This window comes from Dipteris shenzhenensis, chromosome 5 (assembly GCF_047967505.1).
Source record: "Dipteris shenzhenensis isolate YYH24624 ecotype China chromosome 5, Dip_SZ_1.0, whole genome shotgun sequence".
Classification (NCBI taxonomy): Eukaryota; Viridiplantae; Streptophyta; class Polypodiopsida; order Gleicheniales; family Dipteridaceae; genus Dipteris; species Dipteris shenzhenensis.
The window spans coordinates 60921961-60948506 of record NC_141600.1 but is presented as its reverse complement, the minus strand read 5'-3'; the positions used below and the strand labels follow the sequence as shown (position 1 = coordinate 60948506).

At 49.0% G+C, this 26546-nt stretch overlaps 1 protein-coding gene across 3 annotated transcripts in view; it reads left to right on the top strand.

Moving 5' to 3' along the window:
• LOC147902272 (uncharacterized) overlaps positions 1-26546 on the top strand; it is a 269182-nt gene that overhangs the window by 79596 nt on the left and 163040 nt on the right. For all 3 annotated transcript variants that reach the window (XM_087374747.1, XM_087374745.1, XM_087374746.1), the window contains exon 7: positions 18187-18335. In XM_087374747.1, coding sequence (XP_087230873.1) covers positions 18187-18335 — 149 coding nt within the window. The remainder of the gene's footprint in view (positions 1-18186; positions 18336-26546) is intronic.

Genomic DNA, 26546 nt, shown 5'->3' with positions numbered 1-26546 from the left:
ACTCTTTTAATTCCTTGGAATGCCTTTGGGCCTAGGGATTAATTACGCTTATGTGCTAGGCACCATGCCGCGTTTAATTACACATTATTAAGCCCACGCTTGGACTTTTAAAACCAAAGTTGTCACGGTCTTGTAGTACATTAAAGTACCTAGAATTTCACGCCCCCGTGACACTAATCCTAGTCACTGTGGGTGTCCTCACCAAGCAAACTTGTGGACATAAATAACTAATTCTGCGGTTGACCGAAGCCAACCCTTCTAGGTGTAATTAAGGACTTTGACCGAGGGTCAAGGCGCCTTAAGTAATGCTAGAACTCTCCGTCGGCAATAATCTAGGTTGACCGAAGTCAACCTGCTTTGGACGAAACCAAGTCTTGTTGACCAAAGTCAACACTTTTTGACCGTAGTCAAAGGTTCTTTGGTTAACTGCAGCTAACCCTCTTGGCATAAGCCAAGTCCTCCTAACCGTGGTTAAGTATACTTAATCAGGGTTAAGTATCTTTGACCGAAGTCAATACTTTGACCAATAAAAGATAACTTTTTGAACATAATTAAATAAATGAAAGACTCTTTAATTATAATCAAATAAATGGCCAACTGTTGGAGTATTTACAACTTGGTGACATTCTCTCAGCTTCTATTCAGTTGACCTCAATTGAAAAGCTTCCTTGTAAATATCTAGGAGCTGTGGATGATCAGGCAGTCCCTCCCTCCAAGAGTCCAAAATAGATGCCTCTATCTCCACCATCCTCTAGCCGGCCCCTCTCAGATGAGAAAGGACCTCCCATTGTGGCTCTGCCTCTGTTGGGAGTCTAGACCATGTCCGCAAGGAGCGAGCCGGGCCGTTGCCCCACTGTGCCCAGCCAATGTGTAGCTGCTGCCCTAGCTTCAAACCATGTTGGTCTCTGACCTCTGAGTGCCAGATAATCGGCTGGCGTGCAAACTTCTCTGCCTACCGGGGGCTGACTCGGATGAGACCTCATGAGATCTGCTACCAGACCCTCAAGAGACTCCTCATCAGGGGTGAGCCCTTCCCCGTGAGAGGGGCCTCCGGAAAGATCCACTTGTGAGACTGCTGCCACTGACCACCTGTGCGGGGGGTGTTCCTCAAGAGACCGTGCTGCAAGAGAAGTTTCCAGGGCTCCATGCCTAGAGTGAGACTCATGACTATCAACTTGCCCAAAAGGACTCTGCTCTGCATCTCTAGATCTATAATACCCAAGCCTCCCTGTGTCTGTGGTAGTATCACTGTCTACCACGCAACTCTAGCTCTGGTGTTGCGAGTGCCATCTGATCTTGCCCAAAGGAAGTTATGCACCAAGCGTCTCAACCGTCCCATGCAACCCCTGTGAAAACACCAACAAGAGGCTATATACCAGGGTGTGGCCAACAGGACCTGGTTAGCCACCAAGGCCCTGCCTACCAGAGAGAGTTTGGTTGAGCTCCAGTAAAGAAGCTTGCGCCTCACGCTCTCAAGGACCGGGGCTATCTGCTACTCTGCGGAGATGTCAATGCCCACACGACATCCCAAGTACCTCGCCGACTGGCCACTCGGGATCCAGCTGAAGCCTACCAATGCACCCCACCGAAGAATCTCTTGGGACTCCTCAGTCACTAAAAGAAAACCGAGTGATTTGCCCCAGTTGATCCTTGCCCTTGAGGCGGTGCAATAAACCTCAAGAGCCCCCCTAACCGCATCCAGGCTCTCCTCCGAACCCTCCACATACAAGGCCGTATTATCTGCGAACTTCGAGTCCAGAAGCTCCTCCTCCTGTCTAATCGGTAGCCTCATCCCTCTGAGGCCAACCGTCTGTGACATTAGGAAATAACCCAATGCCTCCGCGACAAAGAGAAAGAGGAGGGAGCTGGTGGGCAGCCCTTCTCATAGAGCAGGTGAGAGGGAAGGCCTCCCCGGTGAACCCACCAATCAACATTTGACTGGAACTCCCTGCAACCTTTCTGAGAAGCCTAATCTTCGCATCGTGCCCTCCAGCCAATCCCTAACCTGTTTCCTTGATGGGGTGAGCCCAACAATGCGACCCACCAGGGCCTTGTCTCGCAAACCCTCTACTTCACACTTGACCTGCTGCTTTTTCCAGAGAGAGCATAACCTTAACCACAGTGGGGGTCGAAGGTGCTGCCAGGTGAACCCTTCTTGCCAGACCAAGGGTCACTGTGAAGGCCAGTTCTCCCGAGAAACAAACACGAAGAGCTGCGCTGCCTGAAGATAGGCTCCAATCTCCAAGTAGTGCTGGAGCTGTGGAGCAGAAGCTGCACCAAGGTCTCCGTTGGGCTGTAGGCTTCTACACAGCAGTACTGTTAGTATGGAGCCCACTGTGCATCAGCCTATGAAAACGTCAATATGGAACACAAGGAAATACATAGGAGGGTGTGGATCCAGTGTTATCATGGGAAAAGACAGCACCAGTCCTTCCTTTCCTCATTGTCCTCCTCTATTTCCTCAATCCATAGGGTCTCTCCCCTCCATTGTTATGATGCCCTGTTTTGATCCCGTTTGTGCTTTGAAAACCCCTGCCAGAATAATTGTGTGGTCTTTCCCCTAAAAACATAAGGGGTTCATCAGCCCAAATGCAAGCTTCATAGTGGAATACCTCAGGGTCCATGATGAGACTACAAAGCATTGTCACTAGGGTTCACAGGAACAAGGTCTGTTGCAAAAAACACAAACCTACAGCATCTAAGGTTGAGAATGGATCACAAAAAAAACTGGCATTAATGAGAGAGAACTGTAAACTGCATTTATTGCATGGTCGGATGCCTCCCACCTGCCAAGCAATGAATAAGTGCATTACAGCACCACTGCAGGAAACAGCCCATAAATGATTCACAAAAAGGAAGGGGAGGAGCATAGGCATGCCCTGCAACAAATGGTTTGACCAGGAATGCAGAACAGCACTTAATGATTGGAAAATAGCGGGCACAGCTGGAGAAGAGTATAAAGCTAGAGCATATAGATGGGTAGTAAGGAGCAAAAAAAGGGCAGGTCATGATGCTCCCTGTTATGATCCGAGGGAAGAGATGCACTCCACATGATATCATTTTTTGTAGGTTTATAGTGCAGCCTCAGCGCATGGGTTATTTTTTTCATATTTATCACGTACTTAGATAGGGTTCAAGAGTATGGCATGACTGAAATAGGTAGACAAAGGCCACCATGGAGGCGGCCCTTTCATTGTCTATGCAGCTGGCACCTAATGGGAATGAGAGACATTGGTATTCATGTGCTACTAGATGGGTTCGTTCTGGAGGCATGGCCTTTGATCACCTCCCACCATACCAAAACTCTCTGGATGCACCTTCTCTGTGCTTGACACGACAGGAAGTCCAATTAGGTCATGAGAGACAATTTGTGGTAGATCTATATCTAGTAGATCTGGGTATCCCCGATGCAGCCACATGCCCCGACATCTCATAAAGAGCATTACTATGAGAGCCCAACTAGAGCATTTTACAAAATAGCATTTGATATGTGAGCCCATCTAGAAGAGGATATAAGAAATATCAAGCCCATACCTATGAGAGAGCGTAGCCATAGGACTGTCCCACAACCCAATGATGTGGATGAGCAGGGGGTACTATGGGTGGCCCATGAGGAGGATGAGGATTTAGATCAAGTTATTCTGGACTAGCTAGGAGTATTCAGAGAGGTTTATTACCGTTAATTGGAGCCAAAGCCCCATGGATCTCTAACTGAGGACGGTTCCATTCAACTATGTAGCTATGGGCTAGGTCTGAATGTCATCTCACAGGTTCCATAACGAGACCAAGCAAGGGGTTGAGGCACATGACATCATTCTGAGCTAAGACTTTGTATCTTATGCAACATGTAGAAGGTGGAGACGGAGGAGCATATACTCATGAGATGCCCCTGATACCATGAGATCGGTGGGAGATAACATTGCTCCTTTGAGTAGGCGTTTTAGGGTATGAGAAGAGTCATTGACAATTTGGAGCTGCAATATGCCGCTGTCTTTGTGTAAGAGGTCACATTGCTTGGACACACACGGATGTGACCAGCCATGAGCATACATAGCAATAGATTACATACTTCTTCATAGGAGCAGAGCCCAAGCTCAATGGCCACCGCGGAGCACGTGATCTTGAGCCTGAGATCCCTATATGCTAGACCGATATGAGGACAGATACAAGGCAAGTGAGGAGACTCCTCATTCAAGGTGATTTATTTACAACTTCACATTGCCAGTCGCTTCATGACATCTCCGCCGGTTGTGACCCACAGAGTGGACTAAAGGATGACAAAGACACATCTTAGACATGCTCCAAAGGTATCAAAATTTGTTTTTGGGACCCTAGCCCATACATAGCTTCGACCACTCCTATTAGATCCTGGACAAAGTCCGCCTGCCTCACAATGCTAGACTATTTCATCGGCGCCAGACTGCTTTATGACATGTACGGAGTGAAACCCACGAATTGGACTAGAGAGCAATAGAGGCATCAAGGCTCCTAGCTCAGTCCACATAGAGTCCCATTCACTCATGGTAGAGGTTATAAAAGTTCCACTCACTCTTTAAAGTATGAATCTTGGATGTGCCCAGCTTGTTCTGATACTCCCTCTCGAGGTTATACTTTCTGTATCATTTTCTAGTTTTGTAAAATTTTCTACAAATTTGGAGATCTCTAGCGCCCCTATTTGGAAAGTATGAGAACGATGTATTTCAGCTTTGGTCTCCAAGGCCTTTTAGGTCTTTCATAGAGGTTAACAAATCTTTCTTTCTTTTCCTGTATGTGTCCATGTCTCTTTCTCTTCCTCTTCATTTTTTCTTTCTACTGTCATTTTGCATTTGTTATATCCTAGTCTCCCGAAAGGATATATAAACTTCTTTGCCTACTGTTCTTTAGTTCCTCTCATCCTACGCAATGTTGTAACACACAAAATTATGTTCAGCATCGTTGTAAATAACGGCTAAGGTTTTTGTTTGTTCTTTGTGTTAGAATTATAGATATAATTCAGCAGTGACCAATGTAATTTAATAAGCTAGTTAGGGGCACTTTTCCCTCTTTAAGAGGTTTTCCCCCCTAACCACAGTTAGTTCACTAACTATGGTTAGTGACTACTAAGGTTTTGTCACTAGGACAAAACCTTATCCCTCACTCTTTCAGTTGAACTCTTTACACTCTTCTATTGCAACTCAGCTTTCAAGCTCACTCTCTTGCTCTCTCTCTCTCTCTTGCATTGTATTGCGTAGCACTTAGATGATATTCGACGATGCCTCTTCTTTGTGGCACGTTGATTTTGTGCTATCTTGTATGCAGAGTTCTTGATGTCCCATGGGCCCATTTTGGCCTTTAGTGGACAATAATACACTTTCTTTCTTTCTTTCTTTCTCTCCGATTGGTATCAGAGCCAAGTTGAGCTGTTGCACCCAGCCCATTAGCTCTTGCTCCTGCTGTCGCTGCTGCTTCAACAACCCATCCGTACAACTCGAAGTAATACAAAGATGTCCGTACAGCGCCGTACGTTCCGTACAGGTCCGTACGGATCTGCTACTCCAGAACCTGCGTCGCTGAGCTGACGCCATATGTACCGTACCTACTGTGCCATCGCTGTTTGTACCTGTGTTTGTACCTGCTGTACCTTCTGCGTAATCATTGCCGTACAGTTTACGTTGGCCGTACGTATCTACGCTGCCCGTACCAGCACACCTACAATTAGTTAGCCGTACCTGTCGTACAACCTACGTCGTCGCCATACGTAGCAGCTATACCTGCGTGTACATTCCATACAGCAGGGCTTCATTCCTGCTTCCGTACAGGCTTGACTTCCGTACAGTACTTCCATACTAGTCCTGCTTCCGTACAGCAGGTCATCATTATTGCCTCCGTACAATCTCTGCTTCCGTACAGGTTCGTACAGCTCGTGCTACCGTACAGTTGCCATACAAGGTCGCCTTGATTCCGTGCAGTTCACCGTACATCTGCAGTACGTATGGTACAACTGGTTGTACCTGCGCACAAGTTCTTTCTTGCAGGAGAAACTCGCATTTTTTATCTTTGGCAGGCACATCTTGCAGAAAGCCATTGTTTGGCTCAGTTTTTGGGAGTACATTTGGGGCATCTTGTTTGTTGCAGACATTGCAATCAATTTGCAGAATCTGCTTCAGAAATTTGGGGCTTTTTGGTTCTGCTTGCAATCTTGCAGACAGATCTGCAGATTTAGTCCAAACATTTGGGGCTTTCTGTTGAAATTGCAAAATTTGGGCTTTCTATGCTATTGCCCCTTTCTGGTTGCAATTTCAAGCTTGAAATTTGGGGCTTTCAGTTTTGCAGTACAATTTCTTGAAGAAATTTGGGGATTTAGTGATTACACTGCAATTTTGCAGTAAAATTTGGGGCTTTTGCAGACACAGGGCAATTCTTGCAACATTTGGGGCTTTTGATCAATTTTCCCCTTTCCGGTTGCAATTTCGGGCCTATTTTGGGGCTTTTGTGTTGGGAGAGCAATTTTGGAGATTTCAATTCATACTGCCTTTCTTGAAGTGTTTTGCAGCACTTTTGGCAGGTTCTGGAGAGTTTTTGATGCTTGGACAGATTTCTGACAGTGCAAGTGCAGAAATCTGAGTTGCATTTACAGCCAGTGCTTGGCTGTGTTTTTTTGGGAGTTGTGCATTTCATTCCCAGTAAGGGAATTCAGTTTTGTATCTGCTTAAGTCTCTTTCTCAGATATGGCCCATCAAAATCAAAATGACTTCCAGTTCGGTGGTCTTTCACAGGAAGACAAGTTGGATGGTACCAACTACTCCCTCTGGAGTTTTATGGTACGCAATGTTCTGATTTCTCGCAATTTATGGGATTATGTCAATGGGGGTGAGATCCGACCAGCAAATATGGCACCTGCGACCCCTCCCCAGCAAGGAGGTGGAAGAGGTCGTGCACAGGGTGCAGCTGTAGGACAAGTTGTTGGTGCAGCTACAGTCACTACTCCAGAGCAGAAGAGATGGGATTCACGGGATGCCTTAGCTTTGTCATGCATCTCTCTTTCAGTGAAAAGATTTATCATTCCGCATATCCGGTCGTGTAAGACCTCGAAGGCAGCGTGGGATATTTTAGAAAGCATGTATGCAGCCCGGAATGATGCAAGGGTATCTTTTTTGAAAAGAGAGTTAAGTAATACACATATGGAAGAGGGTGACTCCATGTCAGTCCACCTCACAAAGCTACAAGATCTCAGAGAGCAATTGTTGAACATAGATGAGATTATTCCTGATTCAGAGATGATTACCACCACTCTGAATTCTCTTCCTGAGTCTTATCTCAACTTTCATACCTCGCTGAACTTATCATTGAGGGGGGGTGCAAATCCTCTCACTTTTCATGAGTTGATAGGACTTCTGCTTCAGGAAGAGCAGACCAACAAAAACTTGGCTTCACGTGCAGTTGAACAAGCTATGCTCTCAAAGTTCAAGTAAAAAACAAAGGGACAGGCTAAGACATCAGTAAATCAGCCTTCCAGTGGGTCAGGACAAAAAATGATGCAAGTAAGCCCAAGAAGAAGGGTTTTTGTCATTACTGCAAAAAGCCAGGTCATCACATTGCAGAATGCAGAAAAAGGCTTGCAAAAGAGAAGAAAAACAGCTCCGGTATGGCTGTTTCAGATTCAGCTCCTCATGCATCTGACAATGGGGATGCTGCAGCCAACTTTGTTGGACAGGATTATGCCTTTTTTTCTTGCATTTCAGATTCTAGGCTGGCTGCTCCAGATGCTCGGGATAGTACAGCCACTTGTAATGATGATACATATGCCTTTCTGACTTGCAGTTATGACTCCTCTACGGATGCATCAGCTTTCAGTGTCAATGAAACACTGAATACCTAGTATTTTGACAGCAGTACATCCAAGCATATCACTTTTAGGGAGTGTCTCTTTACTTCCTTGCATCCACCTCCCGTTGGTAAGAAAGTCACTTGTGCCAACAACTCGTCATATTCAGTACGTGGCACAGGACAAGTTGAAGTCACTGCCATTGATGGCTCAGTTTTCAGACTTTCAGATGTCTTATATGTGCCTGGTATCACCAAGGATCTTCTTTCAGTGTCCACTCTTAACAGAGATGGATTTCAGGTCATCTTTGAGGATGACAAATGTGCTGTCCGAGACAGGGAAAATGATTATGCCTTGAGATTATCTGGTACTTTGCTGCGTGGGCTTTTTCAGCTTGACCTTTTTGAGAAAAGATCAGCCCATGCTCTTGCAGTTTCTACTCCTACTGTTGCCATGCAGAATGCAGAATTATGGCATGCCCGATATGGCCACATGCATTACAACAGCTTGATGACACTTTAGAAGCACTCTATGGTTGATGCATTGCCACCTCTTGAGATACCTCCTCCACATGCCTGTGAAGGGTGCATTTTAGGCAAGATGCATAGATTCCCCTTCAAAAAGGATGGTTCAGTTAAAGCTGTCCGCAAATTACAGCTTATACAGAGTGATGTCTGTGGTCCCATGAGGACTCCATCATTGGGTGGTCATCTCTACTTTGTTACCTTTATTGATGATTACTCCAATTTCACTTGGGTCTTTGGGCTGAAGCGCAAATCAGAAGTGTTCATGGTGTTTAAACACTTTTCAACCATGGTTGAAAATGAAACCGGACTCAAGATATAGACATTGCGCACAGATAGAGGTGGGGAATACTTGTCTGCAGATTTTGATGCTTTTCTGAAAGGCAAGGGTATTGTGCATCAGCTCACAGTGAGGTTGACCCCTCAGCAAAATGGCAAAGCTGAGAGGAAAAATAGAACTCTCATGGAGATGGACAGATGTATGCTGAAAAGCAAACACATGCCTCACAAATTTTGGCTTGAAGGTCTGATGTGTGCCAATTACATTTTAAATCGGGCTCCCACTAAGGCTTTAAACTCCCTATAAAGTGTGGAATGGGAGAAAGCCCTCAGTGGATCATTTCCGAGTCTTTGGATGCCTTGCTTATGCTCATGTGCCAGTTGAATTTAGGCACAAGTTGTTAGATAAGGCAATTAAGTGCATATTTGTTGGGGTACAGTGCAGAAAGCAAGGGGTACCGTCTCTACAATCCTGCTACACGCAAGATCATTGTCAGTAGAGATGTGATATTTGCAGAAAATTCAGCTCACACTCAGGCTAAATTTCATATGCCTTCTTCTTCAGAGGATGTCTTTGTGGGGTTGCTACCCATTGCCTTGGGTTCCCATGCTGATATTTCTGATGCAAATCAGAATTTACAGCCACCTCCCGATGCTTCAGTTCAGCCACAGGATGTCTTGCCACCTCCACAGGTAGTGGAACAGGTGGTGCAGCAAGAAATTGCAGACATACATGCAGCAAAAACAGTCCCAAACTGGCTGTTACAGACTCTCAGGGAGAGTAAAATTGATGCTCCATTACCTGGCAGGACTCGCAGTGCAGCAAGGCACATGGAAGGTGCTAATTCAGTGGAATCAGCATATGCAGGTACTCTTCTTGATGAGGAGGAGCCTGCCACATTCGAAGAAGCAAAGGACAATGTGCATTGGATGAATGCCATGCACGATGAGTTGCAGTCCATTGAAAAAAATCAGACTTGGGATGTTGTAGACTTGCCACCAGGTAAACATGCCATTGGCACACGATGGGTTTTCAAGGTCAAACAGAAGCCAAACGGCTCCATTGACAGATACAAGGCAAGGCTGGTTGCTAAAGGATATGCTCAGAAAAAGGGCATAGATTATGAGGAGACATTTGCTCCTACATCCCGGATGACCACCATCCGATCAGTTATTGCAATGGCTGCACATTTTGAGTGGAATGTTCATCAGTTGGACATAAAAACAGCCTTCTTAAATGGAGACTTGCTGGAAGAGGTGTATGTCAAACAACCTCCAGGCTTTGTTTGAAATTACAGCAAATGCACTTCAAGTATGCAAGCTAAACAAAGCTTTGTATGGGCTGAAACAGGCCCCTCGTGCATGGTATGCCAAGATTCATGCCTTTTTGACCAGCAAGGGGCTGCATAATAGTCCTACTGAGAGCACCCTCTACATCAAGATGGATGGGGGGGAAATTTTAGTCATCCTTCTTTATGTTGATGACTTACTGCTCACAGGGTCCAATGAAGATAAAATTGCAGATTTCAAAGCTGATTTGCAGACCACCTTTGACATGTCAGATTTGGGGCTGCTCCACTTTTATTTGGGGATCCAGTTTTCTCAAGAGAGACGTGGCACCGTTATGTCTCAGTCCAAGTATGTGCAGAAACTCTTGGACAGATTTAACATGCATGATTGTAAGCCCATAGCCACTCCCATGGAGCCGGGGCTGAAACTCACAATGCATGATGCAGGAGAATCAGTTGATGCCACATCTTACAGTCAGGCTGTTGGATGCCTCATATATCTCTGCAACACTTGATATTCAGTTTGTAGTATCTCAGGTGAGCAGGTACATGCACAGCCCAAAAACTATGCATTGGCAGGCAGTTAAGCGCATCTTCCGTTATTTGCAAGGCATGAAGTCTTTTGGCTTGTTATTTCCCAGGGGGGGTGACTTGCAGATGCATGCCTACAGTGATTCAGATTGGGCTGGTGATTATGACACTAGGCAGTCCACTAGTGGCAATTGTTTCTTTTTGGGTAAATCTTGCATTTCATGGCTGAGCAAGAAACAATCTACAGTGGCTACCTCATCATGTGAAGCTGAGTACAGGGCAGCTTTCACAGCAACAGTTGAATGTGTCTGGCTGCGACATCTATTTGCTGATCTCATCTGTCTTTGGAGGGTCCTTCTCCAATTCTCACTGATAGTCAGAGTGCCATTGCAATGGCAAAGAATCCAGTGTTTCATGCTCGCACGAAGCACATTGAGGTTCACTATCACTACGTTAGAGAGAAGTTGCATGCAGGAGAGATCAGTATGATCTTTGTGTCCACACATGACAACGTTGCAGATATTTTCACCAAAGCACTACCACGTGAAAAGTTTGAGGCATTTCGCAGTGCCCTAAACTTATATCCATTTGGTGATTGATCAGCCTTGTACATGACATTGGCACTGCAGGGGGGTGTTAGAATTATAGATATAATTCAGCAGTGACCAATGTAATTTAATAAGCTAGTTAGGGGCACTTTTTTCCCTTAACCGCAGTTAGTTCACTAACTATGGTTAGTGACTACTAAGGTTTTGTCACTAGGACAAAACCTTATCTCTAACTCTTTCAGTTGAACTCTTTACACTCTTCTATTGCAACTCAGCTCTCAAGCTTTCAGCTCTCAAGCTCACTCTCTTGCTCTCTCTCTCTCTCTCCGATCTCACACTTTTTTTCTTTTTTTTTCCATGAAAAAGACTTCTATTAAGTAAGAACAAAAACCCGCGAGAGCAAGCTCAAAGCGGAATACATCATGAAATCCTGAGGATAATAAAAAACCCCCTCAGAGTGAGGTGGAAAGAAACCAAGGCTGAGGCTGAAAGTGCCATCTCAACCCTGTAGTAGATTCAGAGAAGAAAGGAGAATCCTTCCATTCCCTGAAGAAAGAAGCCCTCCTAGCTGAGGCTGCACGGGAGTCCCCCTGCATACCCGTCCATACGGCCATCAGAGTGTGTACGATGTCTGTCCAGATACTAGCCAATGTGTGCGAGGGATGAACCTGAGTACCCTCCATAGCCTCTGTGCATCTGGATCTCCAGATATGCCAGGCTGCTATGCTCGCTATAATCTCCCAAGAAGTATCCACAGAGGCATGTACAGCTGTAAAAGGACGGTGTGGAACCACATCCAACGAGCAGAGCTCAACCCGATGACGTCGAACCGAAATGGCCCGGGAGGAGTCAAGTCCCTCATAGAAAACCTGAGGTCCTGTAAGAGAAAGCCAAGCCATCGAGCCCCAAGTCATAAAGAGTGGGGAATGGGCAAAGTGACTGAGGGCAAGTAGGGTCGGCTCCGAATCTGGACCTCCAAAGGTTCACTGCAATCCCTCCATGAATAGAAAGCCAAAAGAAGATAGTGATCTTTCTATTCCTGTGGGATTTCCAGAGCCTCCTCCAGAAGTACCTCTGCTGATCCGCAGTAATACCAAAAGTCTCCCAATGAGGAACTCTGGAGGGTCTCCAGCCTCTACTACTGAGCTGAAATCTCCTGGCATTACTGACCGTGTAACGAAAGAAGGGGATGGTCTTCTCTCGATGCCCCGCGTCAATCCACTCCCACTCTCTGGGGTCCCACTGTAAATACCTGATGGGAACTCCTCCATAGAGCCAAAGTCTCCAAGACCCGGTGGAGAGTAACTGGGGGGCAGGGTCTAAGAACCACTCTGAATCTGATCCCTGCATCAAAAGGCCTACGACCCTGATAGGCTGAAAAGCAGACTCAAGCAATATATCATCTGTAGATCTGAGCAATCTGCCACCATCCTGGACACTGAAAACCAAAGCATCCTCCTGTGCATCTCGGAAGGCTAAGACCTGAAGTGGAACCCCGCCTCTCGAGAAAGTACCTGCCCAAGTGGAGGTAGTGAGAGGCATATCATCTGTGTCTATCCAAGCCTCTGGAAGGGCTGTCTCAATCTGCAAGATCCTCCCTGCACTCCCTCTGAGATGTCCTGTCAACCTTGACTTGGTTTCCTCTGGAAGCCTACGGAAGGCTTTCCAATATCCTAAAGAAGAAGCAGGTCCCCTCTCCCACCTGGCCCACTGCATGTAGAGTGAGGCACCCAGTGGTCTGCCACGATCATCTAAAATACTGTCGTTCCACATGATGGGCTGCCTATCAATCTCTTCCCGGGAGGAAGGAGGAATCCTCCGAAGAGAGCTTCTGAAACTAGCCCAAGCTTTCAGAATGGCAACCATGAGAGGGGATGAAGGTGATCTGAGGTGTGCTGAGGTGAAGATCCATCTAACACTGCTCATCCAGTCTCCTCCTGAGGAAGGTGTGCACCTCTGTATGCTGCTGATAAGAAAGTCCTTCCACGGTTCCTGTCCTGGCATAAGTCCTCGCACCACTATCTTGCAAAGTAAGGCTCTGCACTGTAAATCTGGATCAATAATATTGAGACCCCCATCCTGTGTAGGGAGGATGAGGGTCTCCCAAGCCACTCTGGCTAAGGCATCTGCTGTGCCATCAAGCCCACTCCAGAGAAAGTTCCTGATCGGTCTTCTGAGCTGAATGATGCAGTCCCTAGAACGGCACCAACATGAACAAATAAACCAGGACGTGGCCAAGAGGACCTGGTTGACCACCACAACTCTAGAGGCAAGATCCAGCTTGGCTGAGCTCCAAAAGAGAAGCTTCCTTCTGATGCTCTCCAACACGGGAGCAAACTGCTGCATGGTAGAAATACCCAAGCCGACCTGGCAGCCCAAATACCTGATAGGCACACCCCTCTGAACCCAAGTGAACCCTATGTCAAGTCCCCAAACTGGAGTGTCCTCATCACTGATCCAAAAGCCATTGGATTTATGCCAATTTATCTGCGCCCCTGCCGCCAAGCAAAATAAATCCAATGCTGTCCTGAAAGAAGTCAATGTCTGTGGAGAGGCATCCAAATAAATCGCTGTGTCATCAGCCAACTCACTGTCAAGCAGCTCCTCTTCTCTTCTGATAGGAAGTCTCAGCCCAAAAATGTCAGCTTGAGATCTAACATAGATGCTCATAGCTTCGGCCATGAATAAAAAAAGGAAAGGAGCAAGGGGGCATCCCTGACGGACTGATCTCGAAATCTGAAATCTCTCACCCCTTACCCCACCAATAAGTACCTGGCTATGGGCTGATCTGTACAAAGAGGAAACACCTCTGATCCAAACATCAGTGAATCCAAAGCGTAGAAGGGTGCCCTCCAAAAAAATCCAATCTACTCTGTCATAAGCTTTTTCAAAATCCAACAGTAGAATGGCAAGATTCTGGCCACTCTGCATGGCCCACTCTGAAGCTTCCCAGAAAGAAAAAATGTTATCAAAAATACTTCTGCCATGCACAAATCCCGTCTGAGTGTCGTGGATAAGATCAGGGAGAAGTGGCTGCAATCGGAGGCTGATAGCCTTGGCCAGAATCTTGTAACAAGTCCCCAGAAGTGTGATAGGCCTCCACTGGGACAATAAATTTCTGCTACCTCCTTTTGGGATAAGGTGGATGAGGCCCTCTGTAAGCGATTCAGGCATCTCGCCAGAGTCCCAAATGGCCTGCATGGCTGAAGTAATATAGTCTCCAATCATATCCCAAAATGCAATGAAAAAAGACGGGGTGAGGCCATCTAAACCTGGGCACTTGCCCTTGTGAAGGGCTGAAAGTGCAGTCCTGAACTCTGTGTTGGTGAAAGGTGCGTCAAGTAGAACATGCATATCCGGATTCACCAACACTGGGATACTCTGCCAAAGAGCCTGTCTAGCATCCTCTATATCGTGTGTCTCAGGATCCAGCAGTAAGGAGGGTGGCATAGAAATCTGAAGCTATGCGTAAGACGTCATCTGGCTCTGTCTGTAAAACCCCATGTGAGTCAATAAGCTGAGATACACTCTCTCTACTATGTCTAGGGCCAAGAGTAGAGAAAAAGTGTTTATTGACTCTACCACCCATCTGAATCCAGAAGGACTCCCGTGCATGAAAGGCATACTCTGCTCTTTGATCAAGCAATAACTGCAGATGAGCCCTCGCTGCAGCAAGGCGCTCCTGAATCCAAGCATCTGAAGGCCGTTTCTGCTCTTCCCTCTGCAAAGCTGCTAACTGCTGGCGAACACCAATCTCACGTCTAAGAATATCTCGTCTCCTGGTAGAAGCAACTGAGCAGTAAAAGTCGCTAATACCAGAGAGGGCAGCGGCTAAATGTGAAGGATGTGGCTGCCCTCCCTGGACATGAGCAAACCATATCCGTAGGGCTGCCTCTGTAAGGTCCTCCTCTGTGTAAAAGGCATCTGGAATCCTGATGCTGGTAGATCGGCCTCTCAAGTGAGGCTCTGAGATAGCCAGAACAACAGGGAAATGGTCTGAGGTGGAAACCCCCGCAGCAATGCATACCGATCCACCTCTGTCTAGTGCCCAGTCATCTACATAAAATCTGTCAATGCGTGCATGAATAGGCATCTGTTGCCTCCTGTTCGACCAAGAGAACAGGAGGGACTATGGCTGAATAAGAAAGGCATCATCACACCAAGTATCTCTGCCACAGAAATGGAAAAGGAAGGCATCCCAAGCTGCTCTCTCCAAAGAGTGAAGTCCGCCTTCTCTACCCCCTTTTTTGTCTGAAGGTAACTCGACCATGTTAAAGTCACCTCCAATCACCCAAGAATCCACAATGGGGGCCCAGGAGAGCAAAGTCTTCCACATAAGGACACGTTCCCCTCTAATGTTGGAGGCATATAGGTTGAGGAAGCCAACCTTACGCCCTCCAATCAAAAGAATAATCCACTGAGCTCTAGAGGGGATAATGACTCCGTGCCCAACAACTAAGGGGAGAACCGACTGCGAAACTGAAATAGAAGTGCCACCCCTAGTGCCCAATGCAGGCGACCAAAAAGTATGTCCTGAAAGCAACTTGCCTGACTTGGCACAATCTCTATAATCCAGCTTGTGCTCTTGAATAAATAATATATCAATGGGACCCCCAGTAACACCTGGATGAAGCTGATCCCGGATCAGCTGTCTACGGCGGCGATGTGGGATGCCACCTAGGCCCTGTATGTTCCAACTGATAATCCTCATCGACGGGAGGATGTAGAGTGGAACACCTTACCCGACCTAGTGGCGGAAACAAACCCCTCAACAGGGGAAGACCTCCTGCTCGAGGAAGGAGGGAAGGAACCCAGTGGAGGAAAGTCAATAGGGGAAAGAATCCTGGCACCTGAAGAAGAAGCCCTGTCAATAGGAAATCCAACCACTGGCTCCCCAAAAGTAGCGGGCACAAACTCCTCCTCTGGGAAATCTGAACTCTCTGCCAAGGCTGAAAACGAGTTCCTGTGGAGCAATCCAGACACCGGAGTACGAAGGATCCCTTGTGAGGGAAGAGGATCAATAGTGTAAGCTATCCCCTTCCCCCTGTCCAAGGGAGGGAGTGAGGAAGGCTCTCTACCCGGTGTCTGCCCAGCCGCGGAAACCTCTCCGTCCTCAAGAGGAACATCTGGCAGTGTTGGATCTAAGGAAGAAGCTGCAACTAGGGAGGAGGTCGAAGCTTCAGCGTCTCGGACTATGCAAGGTGAGACAGGAAGGACAGCTCGAGGTGAAGCAGAGTCTACTAAGGTACCCTCGTGAACTGAAGGAGGGACCTGCACACGTATTGGAACCCACTGTAAAGCGTCGCGTGTGCCTGAGGGAGGTGGGGGTCGAGGAGCAGGTGAAGGACCTGTACCACCCCCCTGACGAGGCCGAGGAATAGGTACTGGACCTGTACCACCACCTGACTGAGCAGGACCGCCACGTGAAGAACGAGGAGCAGGAGCTGGACCTGTACCACCCCTCTGTCGAGGTCGAGGGGCAAGTGCCGGGTCTAATCCCCCCCCCTGTCCCCCCTGTCGATGCCCTGAGGCGGTAGCTGTACCAGAGGGCTTCTTAGGCCTTTTCTTCTTTCTGGGACAATCCCTGGCAAAGTGTCCCGAGGTCCTGCAAATCCTGCACTGGTCCTGCCTGCCTGAAATCTCCACTCTCTGGCGAAAAAAGGAACCATCCGGGCGCTGTATCATGACGTGGTCCATCTCGAGGTTAGGATCCTTGCAAAGGACCCTAACTCTAGGAACCCCATCAGCCTTGGTTGCCTCTGCTACAGTCAATGGCAACCCAGGGAGGGGTGGGATCTCAGCAACTGCGCCAAAATGCTCCCCAATAACAGAAAGAAGTCGATGGTAAACCTGGGGAAGCCCGGGGAACCTGATGAAGAGCGAGAAGAATTTCTTATCTGCCTCTACTGGGTCGAAACCAAGGTGAAAGGCTTCAAAGAAGATCTTCCTGTGTCCCAGGTGTAAAAACTCGGCCTTGAGCACAGTGCTCGCAGCCTCTGGAGTGTCAAAAACAACCTGGAAAAAACCTCGTCCCAGAAGGCGAACATCTACCAATCGAGGAGCGAGGTCTGGGGGGAGAGCCGCAAGCATCCAATCTCTGGCTTGGGATCTGGAAGGGTGAGACCCGAAGATGCGTGCTAGCAAAGTGGTAGAGCACTCAATCTCTACATCCTTCTTGAGCTGCTGCAACTCGTCTTTAGAGAAAGTGATAGTTTTCGCGGCCGGTGGAGATGGAGTAGGATTGGCTGATGGGGAATCCATCGCCAATCAAGGTGAGGAGGCCGACTCGAACAGAAAAAAAGCTCCTTCCGTTCCAAAAAAGCTGCGAGGGGCAAGGGAGGGGAAAGGAGGCTAAGAGGAAGCAGGGGGGAAGGGGAGGGAAGGAGGAGAGGGGCTGGGGCTGAGAGGGGAGAGGGGCAAGCTGAGAGGGAGGGAGGGGAAAGGAGAGGAGAAGAAAGGGAGGAGTGAGAGGAAGAGAGGGGGCGGGAGAGCAAGCAGGGAGGGGGCGGGACAGCCGGGGAGGGGGCGGGACAGCAAGGGGGAGGGGGCGGAGGCAGGGCGGAGGGGGCGGAGGGGGCGGAGGCAGGGAGAGGGAGCGGAGCAGCAGGGGGGAAGGGGCGGAGGCAGGGGGGAGAGGGGGAGCAGCAGGGGGGAGGGGGCGGAGGCAGGGAGAGGGGGCGGAGCAGCAGGGGGGAGGGGACGGAGGCAGGGAGAGGGGACGGGACAGCAGGGGGCAGGGGGCGGAGGCAGGGAGAGGGGGCGGAGCAGCAGGGGGGAGGGGACGGAGGCAGGGAGAGGGGGCAGGACAGCAGGGGGGAGGGGGCGGAAGCAGGGAGCAGAGGGAGGAAGCGAGGGACAGGCAGGGGGAGGGGGCGGAGCAGCAGGGGGGGAGGGGGGAGAGCAGCAGGGAGGGGCTAGGGACAGGCTGAGGGGGGAGAGAGACGGGCTGAGGGAGGGGAGCAGCAGGGGAACGGGGAGGAGCAGCAGCTGAGGGAGGGGGTTTCACCCGATCTCACACTTTGGTCATCACTAGCTTCATATTTTAAACAATATGCACCATTAGCTAGAATGCGTGGTACAGTATCTGAACCCGTGTCAAGAATACAAAATCTAACATGCTTTCACCTAGTAAATGTATACACTGGCTTTCCCTCTTGATTTCCACAAATGCTATTTATTTCTTTAATTTTGTGCTTCGGATTTGAATGCAGTACACATTAAATGAAGGGAGATTAGGTCAAGAGATCGATGTCTATATGCTGGACGAGCGGTATTACCGTGACACCCTTCCTTGCCACATCAGAAAATCATTTTGTGAGAAGATGGCTTTGACAGATGCACAACACCCAAAGCATGCATGGTATTCCCTTCATCAAAATTAGTGTTATGTGTTTTTCTTTAAGCTCATGTGTGAATCATTTTTACCTACCAGATTAGGTACTGTCTTCTTGAAGAAGGTTTTGCAAAGCCATCTCTGCTGTTGCAGAGAGTGATAGGTTTTAGCCCCTAGTATGGCCTTGTAGGCTAGTTTATGTGCTAGTGTGCACATTGTGCACTTTTAGTTCATCAACATAAAGTCAACCTTGTAACTTAAAATTGCCCCATGGGTAGACCGGGCTATTTTAGGGTTAGCTCTTAAAGTAATGTGTACTTCTACTTCTTCATGCACACTCTAATGTGCTGCAATAACACAGCTTGTTTAACAGCTTCCAAGCTCAAATTCTCAGCTCCAATGCTTCCTAGCAACCTAACAGTGGTATCAGAGCGGAGCTGATGTCTTCCAGCTTTTTTTTTTCCCAAAGAAAGGAACCTTCTATTAATGCTTGAAAAACTTCATGCAAAACAGCAGCCCCGAAGGTGCTGAGTATGGAGAAAAACCAGGAAAAGGCTGAAAGAGAAACCGGCCTGTTCCAGAGAAACCCAGCTCACTGCCTAGGGGAATCTCTAGTACTAGGGATAACAGCCAAGTGGGGGGACTATACAACCAGCGAATCCCTCACGGAGTGAAGATGTAGAAGACTCCTGCAGGCCAAGCCTTGCAGAAACGAGCTCGCCGCTCAATAGTCACTCCAGAGCGTGGAGTCCCACGCTCCCAAGTGGAGTGCAGAGTATAGATGATATCCTGCCAGATGGCGACCATGGTAGCTGAGGGTGGAACCTGGTGCTCACCCATGACAAGACTGCAATGAGCCACCCAGATGTTCCACGTAGTGATGCTGGCTAACACCTCCCAAACGCTGTCCTTCGGAGGAGAAAGGGGAGCTAGGCTATCCGGAGGGACTGCCTCATGGAGCGCTATCCTCTGTATGCTATGACCCTGTATCCGGTAAGCTGGGAAGACCTCATCAATCTGGAACAGGTGTCCTCCCTCCGTCAACCAGGCCACCATCCCCCAGGTGTAGTCCCTCTAGAGACTCTGCATGCGGGTCATGATTCGGAGGGCTCCCATCCAGATCCTCGCTGCTCTGCGACAGCTCCACAGGCAGTGCGGAATCGTCTCTAGGAAACCGCCAGAGCAACAGTGGCATTGCCCCTCCACTCGCATCTGCTCCAACCACGGTCCGATGGGTAAGCCTCCATGGGCGGCTAGCCAAAAGAAGTAGGATATCTTCCTCGGCCGCAAACTAGACCATAGCTGCGTTGAAAGTGATCATCTCCTCCTCCCTTTGAATTTCCATCAAGATTTCCATCTGTCGAGTTTTCACCAACCCCTCCTCCCCCCCCATCCCCCTCATCCTCCACCCTCCCCCCCCCCCCTGCCCCTCCCCTTCTCCACTACCTAGCCAGCACCCCCTCATCCACCATCCACCCCCCCTCCCCCTCCTCCACACCCCCCCCCCCCTTCCAAACCCCCCCCTCCTCCAACACCCACCCCCTTCCCCCCCCTATCTCCACTGAAAGTCCAAGGCCTGAACGGGCCACTAGCCTAGTGGCGTTGATGACACAAAGCCACCCATCCCACCATGTAAGCGATGGCATTGCCCACTTGAAAAGCACACCCTCCCGCTCCGTCGATTTTTCCCACCCGCCACCACCACCCACAGCACCACTGCCTAAGGAAGAAGCCTACCAAAAGGCAGACTGATCGGTAGCTCGTGGAGGATGCGGTGACTGTCGAAGTGCTGCCTCAGAGCTTATTTCGGCCGATGCAGAGAGCAGTGCGACCTGCGTACTGCTCCGTTCGATCCAAGACTTTGTGAGAGTCGAAAGACCCTCCTGATTATCTCCCCTACGAAGCAGCAGAGCCCGCGAAGCTCGGACCACGGAGAACCGGCCGACTGAGATCCCGCCATCGTCTAACGGAAGGTGATGGAACTGCAGTTCCGTCACGCCAAAGCTTGGAAAGCTTCCTACAGCCACTCCACAGCTCCTTTGATCGAGCCCACTGGCACAGAGCATCGCCCCACTGACGCGATCACAGGGCCGAGCCCATGATCATAACCGTGCCTCGGTTTGCAAGCACGAACCCGACGGAGATCTAGACCATCGACAGAATCGGATGGAAGACGACGGAAAAGACGAGGAGCTTCCTCCTGGTCGTTCGCGTGCACCATTGCCATCACCCTCTCCCATGCGAATACCCACCTACCTGTAGAAGACGTGCGACACCAGAGATAGGCCCTTCGACGTGCGCATGGTGACGGGGAGGTCGCCATAGCTCCAACGACCCAAGTCTGCTATAAAACCATATGGATAGGAAAGGGTCACAAGCAAGGCCACGGCCCCGGTGGTTAGCCGGGCCGTGAGGTATTCTGAGCATCTTCGCAGAGGTCGCGGGTTCGAGTCTGGGCAGGGGGATGCAGAGCGTGAGCCGACGAGGGGGCCGACCCCCTTTTTGCTGATCTCCAAAGTACACAATATAACCAAGGGACCCCGCTTGGTTACACCAACCAAGACAAGGCCCAATGGTTAGCTCGACGATAGGTGCTGCGGTTGCTTTCACGGTGGTTCTGAGTTAGAATCCAAGCGAGGTGGTGCGCGATCATTTTGGGAGCGCCCGCGCTCGGGGATGCACAATATCTAGTTCGGTGGCCACGCTCGGTTACACCAACCAAGAGTTGGCTTGACGGTTGGCGCTTCGAGTACGAGGTGGAAGGTCGAGGGTTCCAATACCCCGTGCGGCTGTGTAGAGATTTGGGATGCACGCGTGGAAGAAAGTACATGATATATATAAGTGGGTGGTTTTAGTTACACTAACTAAGACCAGCCCACTTGGCTAGCTCAACGAGAGGTTCTGTGCGTAGTTCCTTGGAGGTCCTGAGTTGGATTCCCGGCAGTTGGCCTATTCTTTGGCACAGTCCGCTAACTTTAGAGGCAGGGCTAGTTCATTTGGTGGTTTGGACAGTTTAGCCCCGACTAATTTTAGTTAGTCTCAACTAGCCAGACAAGGGTCTTTTGGAAACAAACTTCACAGCCGTGTTCCCCCTCTTGTCTCGAGTTTCCAGAGTAAGCCTTGGGCATTACTTTTGTTACACGACGCTTCGACAAGCATTATGCGAAGGAGCGGTTCTCCAAAGCCGTAGCTCTCGGAAGAAGTTCTAGTCGATTCCTTTGAGCGTCTGAAGGACCAGGGCACCTTTGTGAAGGTGAAGGACAGTCGGTCAGGTGGAAGTTCACATCAGCAAGGCAGTTTCAAATCTAGAGGTCAAGCAGGTACTTTGGGATCCCGGTAGGGGACCAAACCGGGGAGCAAAGGAAAAGAGAAAAGAGAAAAAAATTTAGGGAAAACTTTGCCCTCGTGACAGTGGTATCAGAGCTGAAGGAACTGAGCAGAGTCAGTTCCCCAAAGGTATCAGCTTGATAGGAATTGGGAAGTCAAGGGAATTGACAGTTTTCTCCCATCTTCTGTATTTTCTCAGAACAGACAGTCCAGCCCATTTGAAGGCCATTTCTCATGGGTGATTCAAATGAAGTAGCTGGTGCTGAACCAAGCAACACCAGGAGCAGAACCAAGCTCAAATTCCGTGAGCATGATGCAAGGCTTGAGGCCATAGAGCTTGCTCTAAATGAGTTGCAGACCAGCCAGGGGCTGCTACAGCAGCAACTCTCAGAAGCAAAGATAGAGCTTGCCCATGTGATGAGCAAGCTAATCAAGGATGATGGGGTCGGACCATCCGGAAGGCATTGGTTCAAACTCAAGGAGCCCGAACCATACACAGGCGCGCGAGAAGTCAAGGTATTAGAGAACATCTACGACATGCAGCAATATCTTGCCCTTGCCAAGATAATCGAGCCCGAAGAACAAGTGCTCCATGCCTCAACCTACTTGGTGGACGATGCCAAGGTTTGGTGGAGAAATTACAAGGAAGATGAGAGAACCCACCGCAACACATACACAATTTCCACGTGGGAGGAGCTCTCACAAAGGCTGAGGTTGCAGTTTCTGCCCTCCGACATTGAATGGAAGGCTCGGGATACCTTGAACAGTCTCAAACACACCGAAACCCTGAGGGACTTCATCAAAGCTCACTCCTCCCTCATGCTACAAATCAAGGAGATGAGTGAGGCCGATCGACTTTACTACTTCATCAAAAGGCTGAGGCCTTGGGCACATGATGAGCTCATGAGGGAGCATGTAAAGACAGTGGCTGAAGCATACGAGGTAGCGGATTGCCTCACCGATTGGCAAGAGAAACAACATGGTGGTGAGAGACAAGGTCAAGCCAAGCCCAAGCCAAGTGGACAAGGGATTCCCCCATTCAAAAAGAAAAAGTTCAAGCGGTTTGGCTCCAAAAAGAAGTACTGCCCTATGGAAGAGATTCCAGCTGAGCAGGCCAAACCTAAGTCTATTGCCGCTCCAAAAGGCAAAGGTAAAGTAAGTACTGTTCAACCCAAGAGTAGGACGGGATCAGCAAAGGCTTCGTCGAGTCTTTCAGCCCCAAAAGGGAGTGGTTGTTACATTTGCACAGGAGTCAAAGGGGTAAGTGTCCAAGTGGGAGGCTGTTCTCACAGGTCAGAATTTTCTGTGGTGGAAATGGATGATTTCGACATGGTGTTTGGGCAAACATGGTTGAGAGCCAATAGGGTACTGATCAACAGCCATGATGAACAGCTGGTATTTTGCAAGGAGGTTGGGAGGTGGTAAAGGCACAAGGCAAAAGGGAGGCAACTCCTCTCAGCTATGCAGTTGAAAAAAGCAGTAAGAAAAGGTAAGCAAGCCTACCTAGTGGTCATCAAAGAACATGAGGAGAACTCAGCTTCATCTAAGGGACATGTACCACATGAGGTGCAGGGTTTACTGACGGAGTACACTGATATCCTACCCGAGAAGCTCTCGAGGGAGCTTCCTCCTAAACGGGAGATCGACCATAGGATAGAGGTATATCCAGGATCAGACCCTCCAGCCAAGGCACCTTACCGGTTGTCACAAGAAGAGAACAAGGAGCTGAAGGTGCAGTTGCAAGAGTTGCTAGAGGCCGGATTTATCCAGCCTTCCAAATCCCCATACAGAGCACCCGTTCTATTTGTGAAGAAGAAGGAAGGGGACCTACGTCTATGTGTGGACTACCGGGCCCTTAACAAGGTTACCATCAAGAACCGGTATCCCCTTCCCAACATGAGGGAGTTGTTCGACTCTCTAGTGCATGCATGGTATTTTACAAAGATAGATCTCAGATCAGGATACCATCAGATCAGAATCGCAGAAGCTGATGTGGAAAAGACCACCATGAGAACCAAATATGGATCATACGATGGGAAGGTTCTGATCTTCGGGTTAACCAATGCCCCTGCGACCTTCACGACACTCATGAATGGTATTTTCAGAGATCTTTTAGATGAGTGCATAGTCGTTTACTTGGACGACATCCTTATCTATTCCAAGACTCTCAAGGAGCATGTAAAGCATCTGAAAGAAGTGTTTGATAGGCTGAGAGCAAACAGGCTGTTTCTGAAAGAGAGCAAGTGCGACTTTGCCAAGGAGACCATCCACTTTCTGGGTTTCAAGGTGACGCAAGGTAAACTCATGATGGATGAGAGCAAAGTGAAGGCAATAGTAGATTGGTCTACCCCAAGGGGTGTGCATGATGTGCGGGCCTTCAATGGGCTAGCCTCGTTCTACCGATCCTTCATTGATATGTATAGTGAGATTACAGCCCCCCTCACTAATCTCACCCGCAAGGATACACCGTGGAAGTGGGGTCCCAAGCATGAGAATGCTTTTCAGAAACTGAAGGAAGCCATGAGCAGCCAGCCCGTCCTAGCCCTTCCAAACTTTGAGAGACCCTTTGAAGTACAGACGGATGCCTCTGATTTTGCTATAGGAGTCCTCCTCCCACAAGATGGGCATCCCATAGCTTTCGAGAGTCGGAAGTTGATCGATAGAGAGACCCATTACCCCACTCACGACAAGGAAATGACCGCAGTAATCCATTGCTTGAGGAAGCACTATCTACTGGGCAGTAAATTCACTGTTTTCACAGATAATGTCACAACATCATACTTTGTGACGCAGCCCAAGCTTTCTCCCAAGCAAGCTAGGTGGCAAGATTTTCTGGCGAATTTCGACTTCGACATCAAGTATAAGCCCGGTAAAGAGAACGTAGTGGCAGATGCCCTCTCCCGAGTTCCCTACCTAGCTGCAGTTCAGATTCTGCATGGATCCACAGTTCTAGAGGAAATCAAAACAGGGTATGGAGAGGATGAGTTCGCCAAGAAGCTACTCGGGACTGATGCAAAAAGGGTACACATCGAGGTGCGCAATGGGATCATCTACTTCAAGCAACGGAGAGTGTATGTTCCATGCGTAGGAGGCTTGAGGAAGAGGATGATCCAGGAGCATCATGAGCCACAGTGGGCAGGCCATCCAGGACAGCAAAAGACCCTTGAGTTACTCTCAAGAAATTTTTGGTGGCCACTGATGGAGAGAGATACGGATGCATACGTGAGAACTTGCCACATTTGTGGGCAAGACAAAGCTGAAAGAATGAAACCAGCGGGGCTTCTTCAACCCCTAGACATTCCGTCGAAGCCATGGGAGAGCGCCTCCATGGACTTCATCACATGTCTACCGAACAGCGGAGGACATACGGGCATACTTGTGGTGGTGTGTAGACTCACCAAGCTGGCCCACTTCATTCCATACATGGGTACACTGGATGCCCCAGCAGCAGCAAAACTCTTCTTCAAGTTCGTGGTCAAACACCATGGTCTACTGAAGGAGATAGTGTCTGATAGAGATGGGAGGTCTACTGGCAATTTCTGGAGCACACTGTTTGCCATGTGTGGGACAAAGCTTGCATTTAGCAGCTTGTATCATCCTCAGTCTGCTGACGGACAAACTGAGAGGACCAACCAATTTGTGGAGGACTTTCTCAGACACTACGTCCAGGGAGACCAGGCTGACTGGTACGTGCATCTGGATGCACCAGAATTCTGCTACAACAGTTGGCAGCATTCATCTACAGGATTTTCCCCCTTCGAATTAGCCTATGGGTATCAGCCTTTGGCTCCGAGGGAAGCATCTGTACTATCTACTACAGGGGGAGTAGCTCCAGCAGGAGGAGCCTTCCACGAGGAGTGGGTAACAAGGCTTAAAACTGCCCGGGAGCAGCTGGGTAAAGCTCAAAACAGGATGAAAAAATTCGCAGATAGGAAGAGGAGGCATGTGGAGTACGAGGTTGGCGAGAAGGTCTACCTCAAACTGAACCCTGAGCAGTTCAGCATGCCAAAGGAGCTCACGGATCATCTTGCGCGCAGGTACGACGGGCCATACGAGATCCTTGAGAGGGTAGGCAAGCTGGCCTATCGTCTGCAACTTCCTCCCCATCTACATATTCATCCCACCTTTCACGTTTCCATGTTGAAGGGTGCTCAAGAAGATGATGATCCAGCCCGTGAGCAGCGGAATAGAGGTCCGGCGCTCGTGATGGATCGTGGAGAGGGTGAAGACCTCGAGAGTATCATGGCACACCGTGATAGATCGAATCAGTTCGGGCCTAACAGGCTGTACCATTGTCACTGGAGGGAGCAGCCTTCAAGTGAAGACTCATGGAGGACGGAACCTTCTCTATGGCGGTTTGTGGACATCATGCGCGGCTACAATGATTCACACACCTTTCCAAAGAAGCGGGGGAGCAAGAGTAAAAGGGGGGGAATGTAACGGGTGGCCCGTTGACAAGGGACTAAGTCTCAGTCCGCCCCTTCTTTATCATCACCTTCGGATTCGACATCGGCAGCAAGGAGGAAGTCCTTGCCCTCTTTTGGGTCAAGGGGGAGCAACCCTTTGACATCCCTAGGACCTAACCAAGGGGAGCAGCCCATGGTAAGGTTGGATTCCCAACTATGGCTCTAAAGGGCTCAATTCAAACGGGAGGATTTGAATTGATTGGCCCTTCAAAGTAACTATTGGAGAAAGGGTACCAAGGAGGAATGAGGCCTTAATGAAGGCGGTTGGACGTTGGAACCAAGGGAGACTCCCTCCAAAATTCAAACACACAAAACTCAGAAAGGATTAAAAAATCCAGGACAGAAGGATAGACTGAGCTTGGAGAGGATACGTGAGCTGCGAGCTCCTGCTGTAATCCTGAGAGTGTTGTGAGGATTTTTCTTTTGCATCTGAGAGATGCCTCCA